This window comes from Chiloscyllium plagiosum, chromosome 24 (assembly GCF_004010195.1).
Source record: "Chiloscyllium plagiosum isolate BGI_BamShark_2017 chromosome 24, ASM401019v2, whole genome shotgun sequence".
NCBI lineage: Eukaryota > Metazoa > Chordata > Chondrichthyes > Orectolobiformes > Hemiscylliidae > Chiloscyllium > Chiloscyllium plagiosum.
In genome coordinates this window covers 16,962,402-16,985,447 of record NC_057733.1, presented here as the reverse complement: position 1 = coordinate 16,985,447, position 23,046 = coordinate 16,962,402, and the positions used below count along the sequence as shown (strand labels likewise).

At 38.4% G+C, this 23,046-nt stretch overlaps 1 protein-coding gene across 1 annotated transcript in view; it reads right to left on the bottom strand.

Annotated features, from left to right (window-relative positions):
• Positions 1-1,257: 1,257 nt before the first annotated feature.
• foxk2b (forkhead box K2b) overlaps positions 1,258-23,046 on the bottom strand; it is a 133,396-nt gene continuing 111,607 nt past the window's right edge. Inside the window, exons 6-9 of the mRNA XM_043714480.1 lie at positions 14,928-15,103; positions 7,932-8,216; positions 6,467-6,676; positions 1,258-2,588 (exon numbers count right to left, since the gene is read on the bottom strand). Coding sequence (XP_043570415.1) covers positions 2,392-2,588; positions 6,467-6,676; positions 7,932-8,216; positions 14,928-15,103 — 868 coding nt within the window. The 3' untranslated portion in view covers positions 1,258-2,391. The remainder of the gene's footprint in view (positions 2,589-6,466; positions 6,677-7,931; positions 8,217-14,927; positions 15,104-23,046) is intronic.

The window sequence follows — 23,046 nt, the reverse complement described above, 5'->3', positions numbered from 1 at the left end:
ACCATTATCTTTGGTGCCAGCTACAAACTTTGTCCCCTAGCTATAAACTCGACCCCTATCCTTAGCAATCATACAAAGATTAACCAAAATGTTCACAAACATGTTATATTTCATATGTCAGTTTTGATCCCAACCAACATGCCGGCACCAAGTATGTTTATTTCTATTGCTATTCATCATTTGTCCTGGCTCCATTCACCCTTACTCACACTTTTTATTTAACTTTGGACTCTATTGTTCCATCACAATGCTAGTTAACACCCACATTTTACATGCCACACAGTTATCCAAAGTATCTGACTTTCGCTAAGTCCAACTCCACCCATCTGCATTGATTCTTGTGTCAATTGCTCTAAGACCATACCTCTTTCTCGGTGGTCTGCCCCAGCTTCACAACCTGGAGATATCTATGTTCCTCTATTTCAGGCCTCTTGAGCATCCAATTTTACATCAGTCCACCCATTACAGCTTCAGTGGCCTAGGCACTTAGATCAGATTTCCCTCTCCAAACTCTTGGGTATCATTTTTCTGCTTCAAGGCCCTCCTTAAAATACGCCTCTTTGAATAAGGGTAGATGGCCAAAAGCTAATATCACCTTAAGAAGCTCACTATGCTTTTACATGATTTGGAGATGTCGGTGTTGGACTGGGGTGTACAAAGTTAAAAATCACACAACACTAAGTTATAGTCCAACAGGTTTAACTGGAAGCACACTAGCTTTCGGAGGGACACTCCTTCATCAGTTGATAGTGATGAAGGAGCGTCGCTCCGAAAGCTAGTGTGCTTCCAATTAAACATGCTTTTACAGTACTGCTGTGAAGCACCTTAGTTTGTTTTATTGTGCTAAAGGCAGTATACAAATATAAGCTGCTGTGGAAAAATCGCTGAGGAAGATTGTAAGAGAAAATTATTATGCTACTTTACTGGTGCCAGAGGAAAACAGTTTTTTTTGGTTATCTAAGTGAGCCTTTAATCTACAACAACTCCGATAAACTTCATCCTGTTCATGGGTCTACTGGACAGCAAATGAGTGGAGAAATTGGCTGGTGAAATCTACTAGCGTGCCTAACTGAGATCATCTAATTCAGCAGACCTGAACGGAACAGAAGGTCTCACTGATCTATATAGCTCATTACACTGCAAACAAAACACGCTGAGCTGTTCGATATGGAAGAAAATGGATTTTGTAGAAGGTGTACATGCCATATTTTACACCCTTTCACATTTTGAAAACTTGTAACCCTGATTACATTGACATCAATTAAACAATGTTTTTATTCTGCAGTTTGATTTGTTGCAACAGTATTACGAGGTCCCAATAGCCCAGAACAGATATGCACTCTTTTTCTCTCCGCCTCTTAAATAAACAATTTGCAGCAATGTGTTTTTCTTCTTTTCTTTTGAAATATAGCCTGCAAAACCAAGCCAGGAATAGCCAACGTCAACACAAAGTAACAAATAAGCAAAGAAAGCAAATAAGCAGTAGTTAAGTGCAGCGCTGGTCAAATTAATAGCTGTTCATTTAGGTCAGATAACGGCTCAGTTACATTGGCTTCTTGCCCGAAACATGCAAACCCGAAGCATTTGATCACTACACATTAATAAAAATTGATTAAATTCATCAGTAATCCGTTAAAATATGAAAATCTGCAGGTGTAAAGTAGATTTATCTGGATTTAAACAGACTGAAGTAAACTTAACCACTCCATTGGTTATTTAAAAAAAACATAACTACATTCATTTTCACTGAACATAAAATTAAATTTACGTACGAAAACAGTTGTGATTCCAAAGCTTCTGAAATATAAAATGGAGTGATCTGAAATGATAGTAACTCCATTTTCATCTACAGAAATGAAATACACTCAAAAATATCCTAAATCCACATATGAACAAAATACTGCATATTTACTAACAACTGCATTAGGTAGGTCATTAAAGGCTAGCTGCCAGATGTAGGAAATGGGTCCACACCTTTGTTCCCTTTATGCAATATACAATCTTTTGTAACAGGTGTACAGTAAGCACTTGCCATGCTGCCGTCACACTGGTCTACTCAAGTCTGTAAGTATTTGTGGAGAACATCAGATGTGCGTGGCTAGCTGTGGCTCTTCCTGTCTCTCCCTTTCCCAGTGAGCACTGAGGTAGTTGAGCAGGAGGAACAGCCTCTTACGAGGGGAGTCACATTTTTAAATTTGTTCAGTTTCTTTAACTTATTCCTGTGTTTTAAGGCTTCCTGTTTCTCAGTGCTACAGTTTACAGTCACTCATACAGGTCCCCTAAACCCATACTGAGTCAACACATTCTGAAGTTCTAGATGTTAAGTTAGACTTGTCCATTTGGCACCTTGCATTTGATAAAAATTAAGCATCGCCTCCCATTTCTCAGTCTTTAGTTTTGGCTGTTGTGCACACTTGCAGCCACGGCTGGGGCTTCCACTTTGACAGCTACAAGTATGCTCTCTCCATCTTCTGTTTTGATACGCTTTATCTCCGGCTGCTCTCCTTGGTCTCCATTTTGGCGTTTTGTGGGAAGGGATGCTGATGCAGAGGCATGGGTTGCCAACATATGTAATGGACTTGCAGCAGCTGCAGGAAACAGAACAGAATATTTAGAGGACTATTTACAGAGTTAGTTCCTACAAAGTTTGCAAACATAGTGTCCAACAAATTTTAAAAGGGTGCATTTTAATATTTCTATTGAAAGGTTGCATACTAACCTGATGTCCGTATTCAATTAAATAAATTTGTAAGATTATGTTTAGTGAGATATCAGGAAAGTGAAATTCAACCATATATTAAAAAGATAGCATTCAGTTAACATCAGATTCTAATGAAAGGTTAGTTACACTGGAATTACTGATTAATTGCAATTCTTTCAGATGCTAACCTCGTTTGTAGATTCAGTATTTTGGTTTTAACTTCAAAAAGCGTTTTTACAGTGCTACTCCTTTTCTATTGGGAGGTGAGAGAACTACAATTGATTACCCAGATTTCAGGGCTGGGACATGTGCACTGCATTTACAACATCAAGTCACAAACAGAATGCTGTTGTCACCAACACCTAACATTGAAGATCGAAAAAAACTTAACTATCGAAAGGTATAACAGTATTTTGGTAACTATGCATGAACATATTCACTGTAATGAGAACATAACTTGTTATCTCGGGCTGATGACAGGTATTTTGTAACGGACACGGATTGGGAGTACATCATCTATGTAGTGAGTCTTCTAGTCAGAAGCAACAGGAAATCGTCAAAGTAAATGCTTGAAGCGTCTTGAGTGCTGATGGTCTGTCTCTTCACGCACCACTCTGTTACTGGCCTTCCCTCAATCGTAAAGGTAGAAGATATTAACGGATAACTGCAACAAATGCTACTTCACTGAAGCTGTCAGTGTCCGAATGTAGTGTATCCCATATACTAGATTGAGAGTTTTGAGAAGATTTATAGCTCAGGTTGAGGTTCTGGATGTAGGTTTGCACGCTGAGCTGGAAGGTTAATTTCCAGACTTTTTGTCACCCTACTAGGTAACATCTTCAGTGAGCCTCCGGGCGAAGCACTGCTGATGATTCCTGCTTTCTATTTGTATGCTTGGGTTTCTTTGGGTTAATGTTGTCATTTCCTGTTCTTTTTCACAGGGAGTGGTAGATGGGGACTAACTCGGGTTTGTTGATAAGAGTTCCGGTTGGAATGCCGTGCTTCTAAAAATTCTCGTGCATGTAAATTCTTGTTTTGTACAAAACGAGATGACCCTCTCTCCCTAGTATTCTTACATACAGATAAGGAAGGACACCATCTCGACTGGGACAACATATCCATCCTAGGACAAGCCAAACAGAGACACGCACGAGAATTCCTAGAAGCATGGCATTCCAACCAGAACTCTCAACAAACACATCAAGTTAGACCCCATCTACCACCACCACCCCCCACCTGAGAAAAAGAACCAGAAATGGCATCACCACAGGAAATGACATCACCAACCGAAAGAGACCCAAACATATAAATAAAAAGCAGGAATCATCAGCAGTGCTTTGGCCAGAGGCCCACTGAAGATGTCACCTAGTAGGGTGATGAAACGCCTGGAAATTAAATCTTCCAGCTCAGTGTGCAAACTTACATCCATACTAGATTGCACTGCAGCCAATCAAGGTTCCAATGAAGACACCGTCTAAACATGTAACCTCTACTACCAACAAGAACAAAGGCAGCAGATAAAGGAGAACACCACTACCTACAATTTCCTCTGCAAGCCATACAGCATTCTGCTTTGTAAGTACATTGCTATATCTTTAATGTAGCAGGTCAAAATGCTGGAATTTCCTTCTTAACATAAGTGTGGGTATACCTACATCACATGTTCTGTTCAAGGCGGCAGCCCACTACCACTTTCTCAAAGGTAGTTAGGAATGGACAATAAGTCTGGCCTAGCCAGCATGTCCATTGCCTGAAAATATATATCTTTTAAGAAGTGCTTAAACCTCCTCAGTTTGATATAGACATTGTTGTTACCCAGCAAATCTTTTCACCAGATTACGTTAACGTACTATACTGAAACATATAGCTTTGTAAATGCTATATAATTTTATCATAATCAAAAAATTTTCTTTCTAAAGAAATTGAGACTTAACGTTAACTGAAGACAAATAATTCATATCTGTTGCATAATTTCTGAGAATTAAATAACAGATAATGGAGGCAAAATGTGCTTTGGAGGAGAACGTGCAGGCAGTGGTATTCCTATGTATCTGTTATGGATGTCCTTTGAGATGGGAGAGATTGGCAAGTTTGAACATTAGTGCAATGCCCTTTACATAGGTATACACTGCTGTCACGGTGTGTTGGTGGTGAAAGGAATAAATGTAGAATATGGTGAAAGGGTGCCACCACCACCACCTTCTCAAGGGCATTTAGAGATAGGCAATAGATTGTGGCCAGCCAGCAACACTCACATGTCACAAATGAGTTTTAAAAATATTTAGTAGCCCACTTTATCACTGATGATAAGCTTTAGTATTTTTGGGAGCTGTAACTATCCAGGCAAGTGAGGAATGTGTTCTATCATACCTGACCTATCACACTTGTGCCTTGGAGTTGCGAAACAAACTTTGGGCAGTCAGGTAGTGAGTCACTTGCTGCAGAAGTCTTACCCCATGACCTGCTAATAAATGTTTTAGACTACGTATTCATAGCACAAAGCTTTAGAAGTTCAATAAATAATTTGGTATCAGATTGCATAGAATATCGACTGATATTTTTTAATATATGTATTTAATTTTTCTGGGCAATAGGTTGTAGAATTGGTTTCTAACATGGATCAGTGACAGCACTTACTTCTGAATCAGAAACTCTAGTCCACAGACTTTATAAACTAACACTTTTACTGCTGTACTGAGGGAATTATGCACCAATGGGTGGTACCAAGTCGAGGCTCCATCTTTCCTCTGAGGTGGGTGTAAAATAGACTATGGCAATGTTTATAAAAGGAATTCTCTCTCAAACAGCGGGTAAACTATCTCAATACTGCATATGGACAGTCCTGTGCATATTGGTGCTCCATATTTCTATGTTATAACTGTGACTATGCTTCAAAAGACGGAGTGGGACCATTCGGCGTAGCCACTTTGGCGCGAGTGATTCGGTGCAGCTGGTTTGGCGTGACCCATTTCAGCGCAGAACTGTTTTGTAGTTATTCAGTAGTAGTTATTAAACTATTATTAAAATAAAACATATTAATGTACAAATTATTAAAATAAAATAAAACCAGTTAAAATGCCATCAACAATTTTGTATTTGCCTTATTGCTTTCATTTTTTTCTTTAACATTTTTACTGAAGAGGATAAACATTTTTTCTTTTTATTGCTTTCATTAATGCTTTTAAGTAAGCCTGAAAAGGAATAAATAAGAGCTGCGCCGAAATGGGTCGCGCCAAAGTGGCTGCGCTGAATGGTCCTACACCCCTTCAAGAAGGTATTAACGATAACAAAGAGGGTAAGTAGAGAGAAAACATTCTGCTGCTTGAGGACATGGGGCCAAAGTCTAAAAATTAGCGTAGATCTTTCATGAATGAATCAGGAAATACCTATACACAGAAATGGTAGAAGATTGGAACCTCCCCCCCCCACTTTTTTTTAAATAGCAACTGACAGTGATCAATTGTAAATTTGAATTCAGATTGACACAACGTTTATTATTCAAGAAGAGTTAACAGATATGCAGTAAAATGGAGTTAGACTGCAGATCAGCCAAAATGTAATTGACTAGTAGAAGCAGGCGTGCAAGTTTAAATGGCTTGCCTTGTTCTTATGTTTTTCATGTTACCACACAAGATGTATCAAAATACTTTACAGCCAAATGATTGAAATGTTATTAAACCTCAACTGTAGCTTGGGATATACATTCAATATATAAAGAAATGTGATGTCTATGTAGTCAAACAAAGTTCAATAGTATAGTTTTACCGGTGTTAGCTTGTCCTTGTGTTGCTGAAGAGATGGGCACCACGTGTGTTCCGTTCTGTGCAACTGGTTTAAGGGGTAACTGGTGCTGGCCCAAAGGAGCCTGTTGTAGTATTGTAACTGTCTGTATGGGTGTACCTTGTGAAGTTTGAATGAATCGACCAGCAGTACCTATTGAAGCTGGTGCAATTGCAGGAATAGGCTCCACTTTCACTGCAAAACAAAGTAGTAAAAGTGTCACATATCAACTGGATCACTTAAGTGAAAGTTGCACTTACTGTATCACTGATTTTGTAACTGTATTCAGAGGTCTTTTCCAATGCAGCATTATGAACAATTGTGGTATTCTTTGGTAATTTTTACTTTTTGTCCTCTTCCTTCCATGAAAAAGATTGCGCTAAATATGCAAGAAAATTGTGCTTTTTGTACTTCGGTACAGAAATGCAAGCCACAATGGCAATGTGAGCACTGACCTCCATAAGTTCTACTACTTTCATGACTTGGGAGGGGAGGAGGGAAAGGAATTCAAAATGCATATAGAAAAACAGTTTATCAAGGAGTTGGGAGGTCATGTTGCGGCTGTACAGGACATTGGTTAGGCCGCTATTGGAATATTGCGTGCAATTCTGGTCTCTTTCCTATCGGAAAGATGTTGTGAAACTTGAAAGGGTTCAGAAACTATTTACAAGGATGTTGCCAAGGTTGAATAATTTGAGCTATGGGGAGAGGCTGAACAGGCTGGGGCTGTTTTCCCTGGAGCATCGGAGGCTGAGGGGTGACCTTATAGAGGTTTACAAAATTATGAGGGGCATGGATAAGGTAAATAGACAAAGTCTTTTCCCTGGGGTCGGGGAGTCCAGAACTAGAGGGCATAGGTTTAGGGTGAGATGGGAAAGATATATAAAAGAGACCTAAGGGGCAACTTTTTCATGCAGAGGGTGGTATGTGTATGGAATGAGTTGCCAGAGGATCTGAAGGAGGCTGGAACAATTGCAACATTTAAGAGGTATTTGGAGGGGTATATGAATAGGAAGGGTTTGGAGGCATATGGGCCGGTGCTAGATTGGGTTGAGATATCTGGTCGGCATGGACAGGTTGGACCGAAGGGTCTGTTTCCATGCTGTACATCTCTGACTCTATAACAGTTCGATATTGTCACTGGGCAGATTGTTGTGTGAAGTGTTACGTTAGACATTAAGTTTTTAACTTTTGCACAGCCTTCAAAATTTCATGTAAATACGCTTTCATCTTGCATTCAATACTGGACTTATCCTTCCTCCATATTCTGTCCCAAATTGCTGACAACTGACAATTCTTCTATATATAAGTTTTATTAGTCACTGAAAAGTTTCACCAGAACAATAATAAAATTAGACATCATATTTGATAATTAATATGCCTGAATACATAGTAACCATCTGGTTCATTATATCAACGCTCAGGGTTTGAAAATTTGAACTCTAGTTACCTTTCACTTCTTTATGTTCTCCATTTTCTGGCCGCTCCATTTTAGCCTGGCTGACCATAGCCTGTGTAACAACTGCCTGGTTTGCTACAGTGTAGCTGTTTGTGGCCAGACTGGCCATAGTAACAGACACAGTTGGTATCTGATGAACCACATGAACAGTTTGCAACATTGACTGCTGGGACGTTGATGTAACAGGTGTGGCCACAGTATACGTGACAGGTTTCATGGATTGTGAAATTTGCCGTTGGACGGTGATTAAAACTGGCTGAGCGGACAGAGGTGATCCTGAGAATAAGAAAAAGATTGGAAAGCAATTAATCCCTCTGTGGACGGCTGCTTCAAATGCTGTAAACATAGCAAGAAAATATATCCATGAATGTAATACCACTTCCCTCTTTACTATAATAAAGAAATCAAAAACTTGAACCGTTGGACAGAATTTGAAAATTAACTTTCCAAGTATCAAATCTTGACACAACAGTAGAAAATTTGGCTAAAAGTGCTGTAAAATATTATTAAATAGACTTGTGCTGATTTTCCTATAGGAGTCACTTTGAAATGGTCCTCAATTAGTTTGTGCTCACTTACTAAGCATTTTATCTCATGATTGAAGCTGGATTGTTTGAACAAGTTACAATACTCATTGAAATTATTGTCAAAACTGAACTGTAATCAGTCCGTTTCTGTGCAGTGTGACTCTATGACATTGTATTACCCATGAAGATCCTGTATTGTGAAGATTTTCGGTACTGCTCAGATTGAGGCACATGCTTGGGTAAATTTACTAATCGCTAATAGGTTATGTTTTAAAAGAAAATAAAATTAAATGTTGAAAATGACCACAATTGTATCACTGTCAAGAATACATAGAAAAATTTGTATAGAAGGCAGAGGCTTGTGGTATAAAGCAAAAGCTAAATAAGTCATCAGGTTTGTTTGGCTCTAACTCTTAACTATGTAAGCCAAGGCACACAGAATGGGAAGCTGAGAATCTGATGAAAGTGGGCCTTGCTGCTAAGATGGTCAAACAGAAACTTAGTCTTAACATTTCAATTTTAACTATTAAATTTAGAAATTGTAAAGCAGTTAACTATCAACAGTCAAGGAGCTACATCAAATTGTCCAAATGGGATTAGTACTATTTGTTTAAGGTCAGAAGACTTTAACCAGGTTATAGTCCAACAGGTTTATTTGAAATCATAAGCATTCGGAGCATTGCTCCTTTGTCAGGTGATTTCACCTTGTCCACCCTGATCCAATACTGGCACGTCCATATCATACTTGTTTTAAAGCAACGTCGGATGCTCCCGAAATGTACGAAAATTGGAAAGGTTTTAAGGATTGGTAAAAGTTTTAAGAATCAGCAAGGATAACCAAGAAATTGATGAAGTGGGAGAAAACAGGCTGAGTGAGCTAAGAAATATGAAAATGAGTAAGAGTATTTACAAATTTACAAACAATACATTACCAAATGTGGGTCTAATGTGAAGGAAATGATAGATCTGGGACAAATATTCTGCGCAACATCTTCACATCAAATTACACAAAGGACACATTAGAAATTCTGGAGGATCAATGAGCTGGAGGATGAGGAATTTAAAGTAATAATTAAAGAAAGTACTGGAAAAATTCAAGTGTCAAATCAGTCAAACCCAGGAGCTTGCTCCTTAGGATTTTAAAAGAGTCAGCTACAAAGATAGTTAACTAGATCTGGCTCTTCCAGAATATCAGAGGAAATTATTCCTGCGACTGAACTTGCTTAATATAGACGAAAGCAACATGTTATAGATCCTGGAAATCTAACTGAAAAATGGAAGATGTTGAAAAGTTCAGCAGTTCAGGCACCACCAGTGAAGACTGAAACAGAGTTAATAGTTCTGATTGATAATCTTCCACATATTTTCAACATTTTCTACATTTGTAAGGGAAACATATTTACTGAGGATACAAAGCTAGCTGTGAAAGTGAAATGTGCGAAAGATGCAAAGCAGTTACAAGTGAAAACAGACCAGTCATGTGATTAGGTAAAAGATGACAGATGGTGTGATATTAACCACTTAACGAAAAGAATGGAAAAGTAGATTTATTTCTTACAAACTTAGGGGAACATTTAAAACCTGATATGCAGAGGAATTCAGGGATCCTTGTTCATGAATTACAGAAAATTAGCATGCAGGTACAGCAAGTAATTTGAGGGCTAATAGCATAGTGACTTTTCTTGCAAGGTAATTGGAGTACAATAGAGTTATTGAAATTATATAGGACTTTGGGAGAGACCATATCATCAGTACAATGAACAGATAAAGTTCAATCAAAGTTCGCTACATTGATTTCTGAGATGACAGACTACCTTAGGAGGAATTATCTGAATGACCTCATGCTGTTTGTAGTTAAGACTGAAAACTGATGATGAGTGAGGTTAATAGGTTACATGCTGAAAGGATATCTCCCCAGCCAAAAGTCTAGCATGAGAACTTATCGTTTCAGGAAGAGTCCTTTTAGGAATGAGAAGAAACCTCTTCACACAAAAGGGTTGCAGAATCTTTAGGATTCCCTATCACAGTGAGACAGGTGTTATTCAATATATCAAGAATGAGGCCAACAGATTTCAAACGATATGGAAATGCGATGGAGGTGGGAATGAAATGGATGGAGATGTGCAGTAGATGTAAAGGTTCAGCTGCCATCTTTTTGAAAGGTGGGGCAATCTTGCCAGGGTGCAAGGCCTACTTCTTTATCGCGTTTTTTTAAATTCCACCCATCAATGAAGTAATTTGATTCCATCTAGTCCCATTGCATATCTCTAAAAATTGAACATATTCAGTGACAATAAATACATATTTTCTTTTTCTACTTCATCAGGCTTTGATGTCTTTTAAGCCAAATGCATCACTCTAAGCCTAGGAAGGGCAATTATTTCAAAGTCAAAATTGAGCTGCATTTAGTTGCAAAGATATCAAATTCATCCGAAAGAAAACAGCAGCATATTTCTAAGTGAATCTAAAACGTCCTTTGAAAATGTCTTGGAAATCTATGGCCATCAGTTGTGATATCCAAGATACCTCAGACAGGACACCAGTTCAACAGTAGTTATGGAAATGTAACAGCTTAGCATGGGACTGACTAACACATCAATTAACAACAAGATATTCAGATGAACAGATATACCTTTTCATCAAGAAAGTATGTTCTTTTATGAAGAATCATAGAAACTTTAGTAAATGCTGATGAGAAGGAAGGATGGGATAAAGAACACCCCTAAGGCCTCCACATCACCCCATCCATGGCAACAGAAACCAGACAGTTGTTGATTTCTGGAGTTAGGTCTCCTCAAAAGCCACAGAAGAGAATATATGAACAATATTCATCAATAAGAAGTGAACGCATATTTTAACTTTACCTTTCCTCAATAGAATAGATTTGCTCTGGTTCCATTTTAAGATCTCATTTTCTCTCTACATTTCATGACATCTAGACCACAGGTTTTCAAATTTGGCTCCATGGTAGGATCAAACATGGACTGCAAATTAATTCATCATGATTATAATGCTTTGAGAATACTCTTTTTATAAATGTCGACTCACTTCCAATTTGTTTAAATTGTTGTATTCTAACAGAAACCATATTCTGCAATGATGGGATTTTCCCCCTTTGGGTAGCTTAGCTTACAGCAAAGTTTGAAAACCACTGATCTGGGTCATGTATGACAGCAGAAAGGCCCATTTTTGGAATAACAAGTGTTCAGTTAGTATTATTTTCACAACTTGCACACTGTGGTTGTTCACATACTACAGGTTAAGCTTTGTTGAAGTATTTTCTAACTGATCTAACTTAGCCTTGCTCACCTTTTTCTGCGTGGGTGATTAATATATTATCCTTCCTCTAACATAGGCCTGGTATGCTTTCCACTCTGTACCAAGAGAGGAGGTGCATTTTTCATTAATGGTGAAATACTTTTTCATTCTTGATAAACTCTACATATGTAGCGTTTTATGGAATGACACAATGGTGTGCCATATTAAATTATAGGGCTTCTTAAGATTACTGAAAACTTCACTAGTTTCACAGATTACTTACAAAGCAAGATACAGCCATTATCCAAAGAAAAATCCTAATTATCTATGGGCATTCACAATAACACTAATACTTTAAAGTTTGTAATAAAACTCCTGCCCCATTTATTTAATTCCCTATTTTTACATATTATTAGAGGTCAAAATGTTTAACCTTATCAGAAAAACAATTAATTACATACTCTACACATCAGTAAAGACAGCTTCATATCCAAGTCCATTCTCTGCCCTCCACCCCCAAATCAACAAAATGTAAGCACAAACAACAACTCACAACAGACACCAGTAACTAATCACTCACTAGACTCTGTATTGATGAAATGTTGCAAGTAGAGAAATGGCCAGAGATCCATCAAGGATCAATTAAGCACTAGTCCCTAAAAGTAACTAATGATAACAGTGCTAATGAATTAAGCCCTTACATATACCTAAAGATCAAATAAAATTCAAGTGATGTGGGCAGCTATTCAAATTCAAAGCTGTATTGGTTGAAAAAGAGGAAATTCAATAGTTATAAACTCCTTAACATTTGTCTTAAAATAAGTTCAGTGAATTGCATCTTCAGTGAAAGGGAGTAAATATATAGGAATGCTGATCAGATGACAGCATAATGATTGTCCCAACCAAAGAAAGTTTCATGCCACACAAAAGAACAAGTTTTGTAGTAGGAAAATAAATTTCCATGAAGAGAACTTTGTGAGGGAAGCCCTCCAATCTTTTAGTTATAGGACGTAATGATCTGAATTACACTCAGAGTTAAGAAGAACTCATCCCTTATAGGATCTAACAAAATCTCACTGAATGGCGGAACAGACTCACGCAATTGAATAGCCTACACCTATTTCAGATTCCAAACAACAAGCAATCTGATATTCTACCTTGTACCTCATCATTAAACAGAAGATTGTACAGCCTGGTCCACCATTCATTAAGATCACTTTTGATCATCTATACCATTCAACGTTCTTGATCTTTGCCCACATTCCTCAATTCTCCTAGTGCCCAAATTCTATCAATCGCAGTCTTGAGTATATGTCCAGTAACAGAACAATCTTGGGTAGAAAATTCTAAACATTCACACGCCTCAGTGAAGAAGCTTCTCATCTTCTTTCTATATGGTTGACCCTTTATCCTGAGACTCCAAGTTATAGGCTTTCTAGTCAGGGAAAAACAGCCTTTCTACACATATTTGTCAAGTCCCCCATAATCTTTAGTTTTGTTTAAATGTCAGTGTCGATATTTTTTTAAACTTCTAAACTCCAGAGAATAAAAGCTCATCTCCTTTAATTTCTGACTTAAATAACTTGTCTGGAGTGATATGATTGCACGAGACTTGGTATTTTACAAGCCTAAAGCTAACATTCAGATGTGGTTGAATGATTTGTCAGCTGGAATAGATTTCCAAATGACATTTGTGAATGATAGGGCAAAACTCTTAATAGAGGAAGTTTTCTTGATTTCAAAAGACTTCAGTAACTGTACAAAACTGTACAATAATTGTGGAATAATGGCCTGTTCTTCTTAGAAACTATTCCACTTGATGTAAGATCTGATCACCTAACACAAATACATAATTATTATACACTTTTAGAACTATATTTTTTCTTCAGTTACTTAAAATAAACTTAGCTTCCTCTTAAAATAGATCTCTCAGTTGATGTAATATTAATTCTCTCTTTATTGACTTTGCAACCATACCAAAAAGCATTTTTGCCCCACAAGAGGAAGTGTAGAAACATTTAACCGATTAAAAAATTTTCAAGTTTGTGGAGTTGCATTACATATTATCTAGATGATGTTCTGAGTTCCCATCTTCATTTCCAGAGGGAAGAATACACTACACAAGGGTTTATAGTAAGGTATCCCCAATGTGTGACAGATCTGTCTTCCCAAAATCATTTAAATTAAAGTTGCCTGGACTCAAAAAGATAACAGAATTTAAGCATTCTGACAAACTCAATTTTCTGGGAACGTGGAGGGGACAAAGATGGAGAAAACGAAGAGTTAGTACACAAGCTTTAGATATGGGAATCAGGTTTCAGTGTTTGTATTTGGTTGAAATGTATAATGAAAGAATTCATAGCACTGAGGGGAGTTATTTTCCTTTTCTTGTCAAGTACCTACAAACAACTACAGAAACAACTACAAACATTTACCCTTTTTATTTGAAGGGCTTTTAGATTAAATTCCCTACAGTGTGGAAACAGGCCCTTCAGCCCAACCAGTCCACACCGACCCTCCGAAGAGTAACCCACCCAGACCCATTTCCCTCTGATTAATGCACATAACACAATGGGCAATTTAGTGTGGCCAATTCACCTGACCTGCACATCTTTGGACAGTGGGAGGAAACTGGAGTGCCTGGAGGAAACCCACGCAGACAGGGGGAGAATGTGTAAACGCCACACAGAGAGTCATCCGAGGCTGGAATTGAACGTGGGACCCTGGTGCTGTGAGGCAGCAGTGCTAACCACTGAGCCACCGTGCCACCCATGTGATGTCTATAGTTAAGATAATGGAGGTGACCATGTGAGATTTGTTATAACAACAGTACCAATAATGCGATTTTTAAAATTATAAATATTAACTATAAATCTTACCACTTGTCTAAGTTATTTTGTGAAAAAAGGAATTTAGCCATTTTCAATTATTTCATAAGTTGCCACTCCTATTTGTTCCCATATAATTTGAATGACTAAGGCTTCAGTGCAATAAAAATGTAACAATTCAGATGTACAATTCAGATGTATATTACAACCAAAACAAGAATTAAAATCTGATTCATGTCCAACATGGAAACAGGAAAATTCAGTTTCATGACTGGATTAAAAAATGAAATTTCTACTTCATAAGACATCTTCTCCTTAACAGGGCTTAGTTAATAATGCATTAGCTTATATATTTGTATATATTTAGCACTCACCTGGTGCACTCTGAGCGTATCTTGCTTCTTGTATTACTGCTAATTTAGGTTGCACAGTGCTAGATTCATGTTCAGTGGGGACTGGAGAACCTTCCCTGGACAGGCTCTCTGGAGTCTGCACACCACTTGAATGGGAAGAAAACACCCCAGGATGGCTTGGAGAGGCTGGTGCACTTCTGTGGCAGAAGGTGAAAAAAAATGAGCATCCCTTAATTACACAACTGGATGGCACTGCAGCAGACTGGCAGTTTAAACGTTGGCCAGTAAGCTTACTCTCATTTGACAAACTAAGATTGGAACTCTTGCTGTTTGAGATCCTAAAAATCCTGTATCAATTATACAATGTGAGCAAATATTTCCTCAAACATCTTCTGTACTCAAAATAGCAATCAACAGATACTTAAATATCTACTCCAATCTACTCTAAAATTGGTGTAGTCTTAGCACGCTGAGTTCCAACAGCAAGTTAATTATATGTACTGCATAAATGAGATAGCATACAGGTCACATGCTGATCAATTTGCTTTATCCAAACATTTATACTCTTGCTTACGGCATCACTATAGCTCAAAAGATGACGACTTGCATTTTTAAAGCACCATGAAACACCATCAGCTGTCCCAAGTCTGTGCAGCTAATAAAGTGCATTTTGAAGTTTAGTCACTGTAATAACATATGAGATATGACAGCTTCGTATGTTCAAATCTCAGACTGGAACTTGAACTCAGATCACTGTGAATTAGAGGCAGTGATGGTTAAACAGTCAAGATATTATACACAATTTATCCCATACTACTCCTGTCAATTTATGGGTTTAAAAAACAAACAAGACAAAAACATCAAAATTCTTGGCTGAATATAATCTTAATGACATGGTTATCTTTAAGTTGAAATACTAGAAAATCTGGTACACAGACAATTTGAGGACAGACCTGGTCTGGTTGCGTCACTAAGCAAAGAAACACAGCATAACAGCATGCTAGTACTGGAGCTACAATACTTTCAAAGGAGGGGTTAAACTAAACCTTCAGTTGCCATTTGACTTTAATTTTGTAATATTTCATAGAAGCACTTGCATACATGCGGCATTAATATCACTAGTGCCATATAACCAGATTGTGTTGCAAATTATAAGAACAACTACATTAACTCATTCAAAAGAACAAAGTTGTGCTGATTACTTCACCAACATTCCTCTCTCAGACAAGCCTGTCAAGAACTTTTCTTCAAAAAAAGAGACCTTCGTGTCACTGCAGACCATCCGATCATTTGTGACTTCCCAAAGTCTGCTCACTAACAAGCCACAATCAGAAGAATGATGGTATACACTCCACTTGGCCTGGATGAGTGCAGCTCCAGTGGGCAAGGAACTTGACATCATCCTGGACAAAGCAGCCCATTTGACTGGTACCCCAGCCTCCACCACCATCAACATCTACTCCATCTATTCAGTATAGATGCAAGTGTCAGCAACATTTATCACATGCAAGATTAACTAGAGCAGCTCAAGGCTCCTTCAATATCACCTTCCAAATCAGTCACTACTATCACCTAGAAATTGACTACCAGCACCTGCAACTTCCCCTCCAAACAAATGCTACCCTGGCTTGGGATCACAGTCATTCCTTCATTTCCTGCAACAAAATCCTCAAATTCCCTTCATAACAGCAGTGTGTGCACCTACACCCCAAAGATTTCAACAGTTTGAGGAGGTGACTCTCATTCTCTCCTTCTCAACAGCAAATACAGATGTGCAACAAATGCTGCCCTAGTCAGTGATGCCCATGAACAAATTAAGAAAAAAAAAGGCAGACTACTTTTGCACTTACAGACTATTTCTTCACCAAGAGAGATCGTACAGTTTCCACTGCTGCTTTTTCTCTTCATCTTGCCCACTAAGTCCAAATTCCTCCTGGCCCTCATTTAGTTTCTCCCACGTTCTCACTTCCAACTATTGCCTCATTCTGTCTTCAAGCTTATTTGTATCATTTATGATAACAGATGTCTTGATTTTGTTTTAACAATCCTTGATTGCCATGCAAATTGTCCAATACTTAAAATACCCCCGACTGTCCCTATACAGACTCAATTTTAAAGCCACTATGGTGTCCTGCCCCTATCAATATAAATTATTCCTCAACTAGATCCTCGTATCTGCAACCTGCACTCCTGGAAGACCTCCACAGCCATACCTCTCTTTTCTAACTCCCTACTGAATTCAAACGGATTTACCACCTTTGCCACTGCACAATAAACTGTGAATATACTATGGTCTCTCTCAGTCCTGCTCAAAGAATATCATTCTCTGACATGGTCATCCCATTGAAATGATCACTTGGTTATGTACTTTCTTCAGTGACTAACCCATAATAAATGAGTGATGTTTAATTCTAAACCTAGGAATCGTCCTGTACTGTAAATGGCAACACTGCTTTTTCTTCAGCAATGATCTGCTGCATATTACAATAGACTATTTTCCTCTGTTACGACTTAAGTGGTTAAAACTTCCTCACCCAAAACAAGTGCTGTCAAGATATAGAATTCGGCAACTTGCAAACAAATGTGTCAGATTTAGCATTGGGAAGACCATGTATTAGAAATCAGGTACTTCCCAACCCATCAACATTTAAGAAATATTCTGCTTTTCTGTTTTCTTGCCCAAAACAAATAACTGCACAATTATTTATGTGATATCCCTTTTGCCATCTTCTAGCCCATTCATTTAGCCTGGCTAACCCTCTTGAAATCTTCTTGCATCCTCATCACAATTTAATTTTTCCAACCAGTTTGACATCATCAACAAATCTGGAAATATTACAATAGGTCCCAATTGCCAAATAATTTATGTAGATGGTCAACAGTTGTGGACCTTGCACTGACTCTTTTGCAGTATCCCATTAGTAACTGCTTGAATTCCCCAGAATGACCTATTTATTCATAATCCCCGTTCGCTATTAACCAAATCCTAATCCATGCTAGTATATTCCCAATTCCAGGCACTCATTTTACTTAGAGGAGAAAGTGAGGACTGCAGATGCTGGAGAACAGAGCTGAAAATGTGTTGCTGGAAAAGCGCAGCAGGTCAGGCAGCATCCAAGGAACAGGAGAATCGACGTTTCGGGCATAAGCCCTTCTTCATTTTACTTACTAAATTATGGCATGGGACACTATCAAAAATCATCTTAAAATCCAAATAAGACTATCTTTTTATTGTTGTGTTTTTAATTTGGGGACTAAAATGGGAAGAGGACTGTTTTAAAAAGGATTATTGCACTTTTAAAAGTCACCAGACACTCATTGTAAAAGTGTGCGAGAGAGCATGAAAGTGAGAGAAACTGTCTAGTTGCAGACAAGCTAGAGAAAAGCACTATGTTCAAATGGAGATTCTGCTGGCATTAAAGTAACAGTTTGAACTTAGGAATGGTGATCCATGGTCCATTACAAAGGCCTTGTGCCTGTCAATAACTGTGTGATTGTCAGCTTCTGGGTAAGAATATATGGGTCAGAAGGAACCAGACCCCTGAACCATAGGAAACTGTTCTTCCTTGAAGTAAAAATGACCTCATGCCTGAAGAAAGGCAGCTTATTTCTCTGATCAGTTGCTGTAAGCTTTGGGTTTTAAACAATGAGTCAAAGACATTTTAAGATGTGAATCAGTCACTCTTCATCTCTCGAAAGCAAGTGAAAGTACCTGAAGGAGAAGCGAGGCATAGAGCCACAGATGCACAGATGGAAACAGACCATTCAGTCCAACTTGCCCTGCCAATCAGATATCCGAACCTAATCCAGTCCCATTTGCCACCATTTATTCCATATCCCTCTAAACCCTTCCTGTTCATATATCCATCCAGATGCCTTTTAAATGTTGGAATTGTACCAGCCTCCACCACTTCTTCTGGCAACTCATTAAATACACACACCACTCTCTGCGTGAAAAAGTTGCCCTTTAAGGTGCCTTTTATGTCTTTCCTCCTAAACCTATGCCCTTTAGTTCTGGACTCCCTATTCTAGGGAAAAGACTTTGTCTATTCACCCTATTCATGCCCCTCATCATTTTATAAATCTCTTTGAGGTCACCCCTCAGCCTCCAATGCTCCAGGGAAAACAGTCCCAGCCTATTCTGCCTCTCCCTATAGCTCAAATCCGCCAACCCTGGCAACATCCTTGAAAGGATTCAGAAAAGATTTACAAGTTTCACAACATTCTTCCAATAAGAGGGAGACCAGAATTGCACACAGAGTCATAGAGATGTACAGCATGGAAACAGACCCTTCGGCCCAACCTGTCCATGCTGACCAGATATCCCAACCCAATCTAGTCCCACCTGCCAGCACCCGGCCCATATCCCTCCAAATCCTTCCTATTCATATATCCATTCAAATGCCTCTTTTCAATCGCTCCCTCCACCCATGACACCCATTTTGCTTTGTCGGTGTGGGTACAGTGCATTTGTAAGAGCAGATTTATAAAGGGGTTAATCGTTTAAACCAGTAGAATTCTATGTCAATAGTTCAAAATTGTTTACCTGCAGCTAGAATACATTTGTTTGCATTAAATAGTGATTATTGTTAAGTACAAAAACTCAGGCTATGTTTTCTGTTAATACAGAATGTACAGGGCCTGCATTGCAGGTAAATTAGGGAATTCTGCACACTTTTACAAATTTTTTAATATTTGTCATGAATCTAGAATTGCAGGGCTTGATATCCAGCATGTTTTGCGATTGAGGTCTAACAGCCACCATATCCATTGCATCTCCTTTGTCAGTGTTACAAATAACATTAAAAAAAACTCCAACCAGTTCGGCAAGCAAAATTTCCCTTTCAGAAATTCATGACGATTGTCCAATTTTGGCACTCTTTTCCAAATGTTCAGTTATTACATCCTTGAGAATAGATTGCAACATTATGCCCACTACGGACACCATATAAAGGGTTGTCATTTGTCACTCTCCCTCTTCCTACTTACCACTCAGCAGGAACCTTCCCAGAATCTTTATAGAGTCACAAAAGATACCATCAATGCATCGATTATCTTTACTGTTACTGCAAAGCTATGGGATGAAGCTCATCTAGTCTAGATTTATCAAGCTCCAATCCAGATAATTTTTCAAAAGCTACCTCTGCTAATTTCTTTAACCCTTCAATTACACAACTCCCTTAGCAACTCAGCTTTTAAGATTTTCTATATCTTCTATGACGACATTCAAAATTCAACTCCCATTTTCCTAGTAATTTCCCAGTTCTCCCCAATAAATTCTCCTGTCTCCATATTTTCCTCTCACAACTATACAAGCATTTACAGTCCATCTTTTTAATATTCCTCAATAACTTGCATTTACCTTTTCCTTTCCTTATTAGTTTCTTGGCTGTGCATTAAATTGCCCCCAATCCTCAGACTAGCCATTTTCTCTGGTAACTCTTACAAATCACTCCCTTTGATCTAATGCAATAGTTAACTTCTTCCATTAACTACGGTTGAGTCATATTTCCCATTGGATGTTTGTGCTTTAGAGGTCCTGCTTTTTAATCTCCCCCTTGGCCACAAAGTGCCTGAAATCTGTTTTCAGGATCTTATTTTCCATTACTACTGAAGTTACTGGCACTGACATGGATCACAACCCCCAGCTGTTCAACATCTCCAGAAGTATGTCCTGTAGTCACTGTGTGACATGGAGTCATGGAGTCAGATGTACAGCACGGAAACAGACCCTTCGGTCCATGCTGACCAGATATCCCAACCCAATCTAGTCCCATTTGCCAGCACTTAGCCCATATCCCTCTAAACACTTCCTATGCATATACCCATCTAGATGCCTTTCCAAAGCTGCAATTATACGAGCCTCCACCATGTCCTCTGGCAGCTCATTTCATACACACGCACCACCCTCTGCATGAAAAAGTTACCCCTTGGTCCCTTTTATATCTTTCCTCTCTCACCCTGAACCTATGCCTTCTAGCTCTGGACTCCGCAACCCCAGGGGAAAGACTTTGTCTATTTATCCTATCCATGTCCCTCATGGCATTCTTGAGCCTAATACCGGGGAAGGAACATAAAATCTTGGAATAATGTTTATGGCTGCAGAAATGCCCGAGCAATAATGCTCGTCCATTCTTCCTCCCCATCCATACTGCTGATTCGCAAATCATATTGTTTAGTTTTGACTGAACTCCCCTGTGGAACTATTACTTTGACTAGTATCCCAAGTGGAAAACCAATTTGCAAAAAGATTGTCTCAGGGATTCGCTACCTATCTGTTTTTTTTGGTGGTCATCCATTCCATAATCAATCTGCACACCCTAAGCTGCAGTGTGATCACCTTCCTAAATGTCCTATCTTCTCATGGCTGTGCAACGGTGAATCCAGCCACAGCTCAAGTTCCAAAGCCCAAAGATCCCGTTTGTGTAGACAGTGAGAACTTCTGCAGATCTGTTCAATTGGGACACAAGGTGTGTTAATGACTACCTACATGCTATAGGTTGCACATTCCCCTCAAGTGAGTTATTTTGCTGTATTTTAAATGAACCTTATTTACAAGTAGAATAGCTTACCGCTTACAAACATCTTGCACTGCTGAATTGAAGTAGGAACCATATACTTCATGAAGAAAGTAAATAAAAACTTTGGGGGTGGGGGAAATGACACCTCTACTTAAATCACTTCATCAAACTCGCTCTGCCTGGAATCTGCACTCTACTTGAAAGCTGCATGGGAATCTCTCTATTTATGTTAGTTGCAGTTAGAATGCAAGAACCAGACTGAACCAGTTTACTTTAATAACTGATCAGCTACTCTCCAGTGGAGCTTGTTCACCATGTCTAATGCTGAAAAATACCCATCTTACTTTAATTGTTAAGCCACCCTAAAATACATAAATGCTACTCACAGACCACACTTTTAGAAAGATACTGAAAATTAATAGCTCACCACAAACCAAACTGCAAGTTCAATGTTACATGTCATAGATAACACAGCTGCAAAGTAGACCCATTACTAGCCTTTTTAACATTTGAATTTCAAAGACATGGAGTCTACTAAACTAACTATGATAGCTTCTTCAGAGTCAAATTTCAAACTTTTAAACATCAGAAGTGGTGCACTATTGGGAAACTACAAGGTTATGACCACAGTAGCAGAGCCATTTTCAGTGTTTAAACAAGGCCTTCTTATCCTTGCTCAATTTTTTTTAAACCAATCCACGTAGCTGATCAAATAGCAACAAATAACTTTCACACAGCATTTCTTTTCTTTGTGGAGCTCTCCCAATCAATGCTTTTAGCAATGTGTAAGCAAGTCAAACACAGAACTGCTGAATCAGGGTGCAGGAGCACTTATAAAGATGATAAAAATCTGCAGTTTGGCTATACATTTCTCAACTGAATTTTCTTCATTCTAAGTGATCACCATGATACATCAGCTTGTTAAGTTTGTCTCCAGCTGCATCCTGTTATCCCAGATAGTGTGAAAAACAGTATCAAACTCTAAGATGCTTAATCTCAGTACATAAAGGCACTAATGTAAAATGATTCTCAAAAATTTCAAATGTGGTCTGATCAGATGAGTCATGGCAAATCTTCAACAGGAAATGGGGATAAAGTTCAAAACAGGGGGTTAGTCACATTCTTGTAAAAGCAAACTGAAATGTTATACTGTCAAACGCACAATGAATCTTCAAAACAACTCCACTGCAAGAAAACAACTTAAAACATTTACAGAAAAAAATACTACCCACACAATTATAAAAAGTAAATTGCAATTTAAAAAATAGTTTATAGTTCTGTGCAGCTGATCAGGACAAAGCTTAAAGAGACAGCCAGCAACGTACATTATCATTTCAGTGAGTTTGAAATGTGTACACGTAATAATCCATTAAGATTTTTCTCAGATCTGTCAGACCATCAACATACAGCAGTTTATTTGGCTCTCACACTGTGTGAAGGTTAAGTTTACAGAAAATTCCAATGGGTTTTCACTTGCAACTATGACTACTACATTACATGGTGCTGCTTGACAATTTCACTTTGCGATCATACTGTGATACAGGTGTGGAACAAGGACCTATTTGTTCATTTCAGATCAAATACATGTTTGATTTTTTCATCACCAAAATCTGCATGTA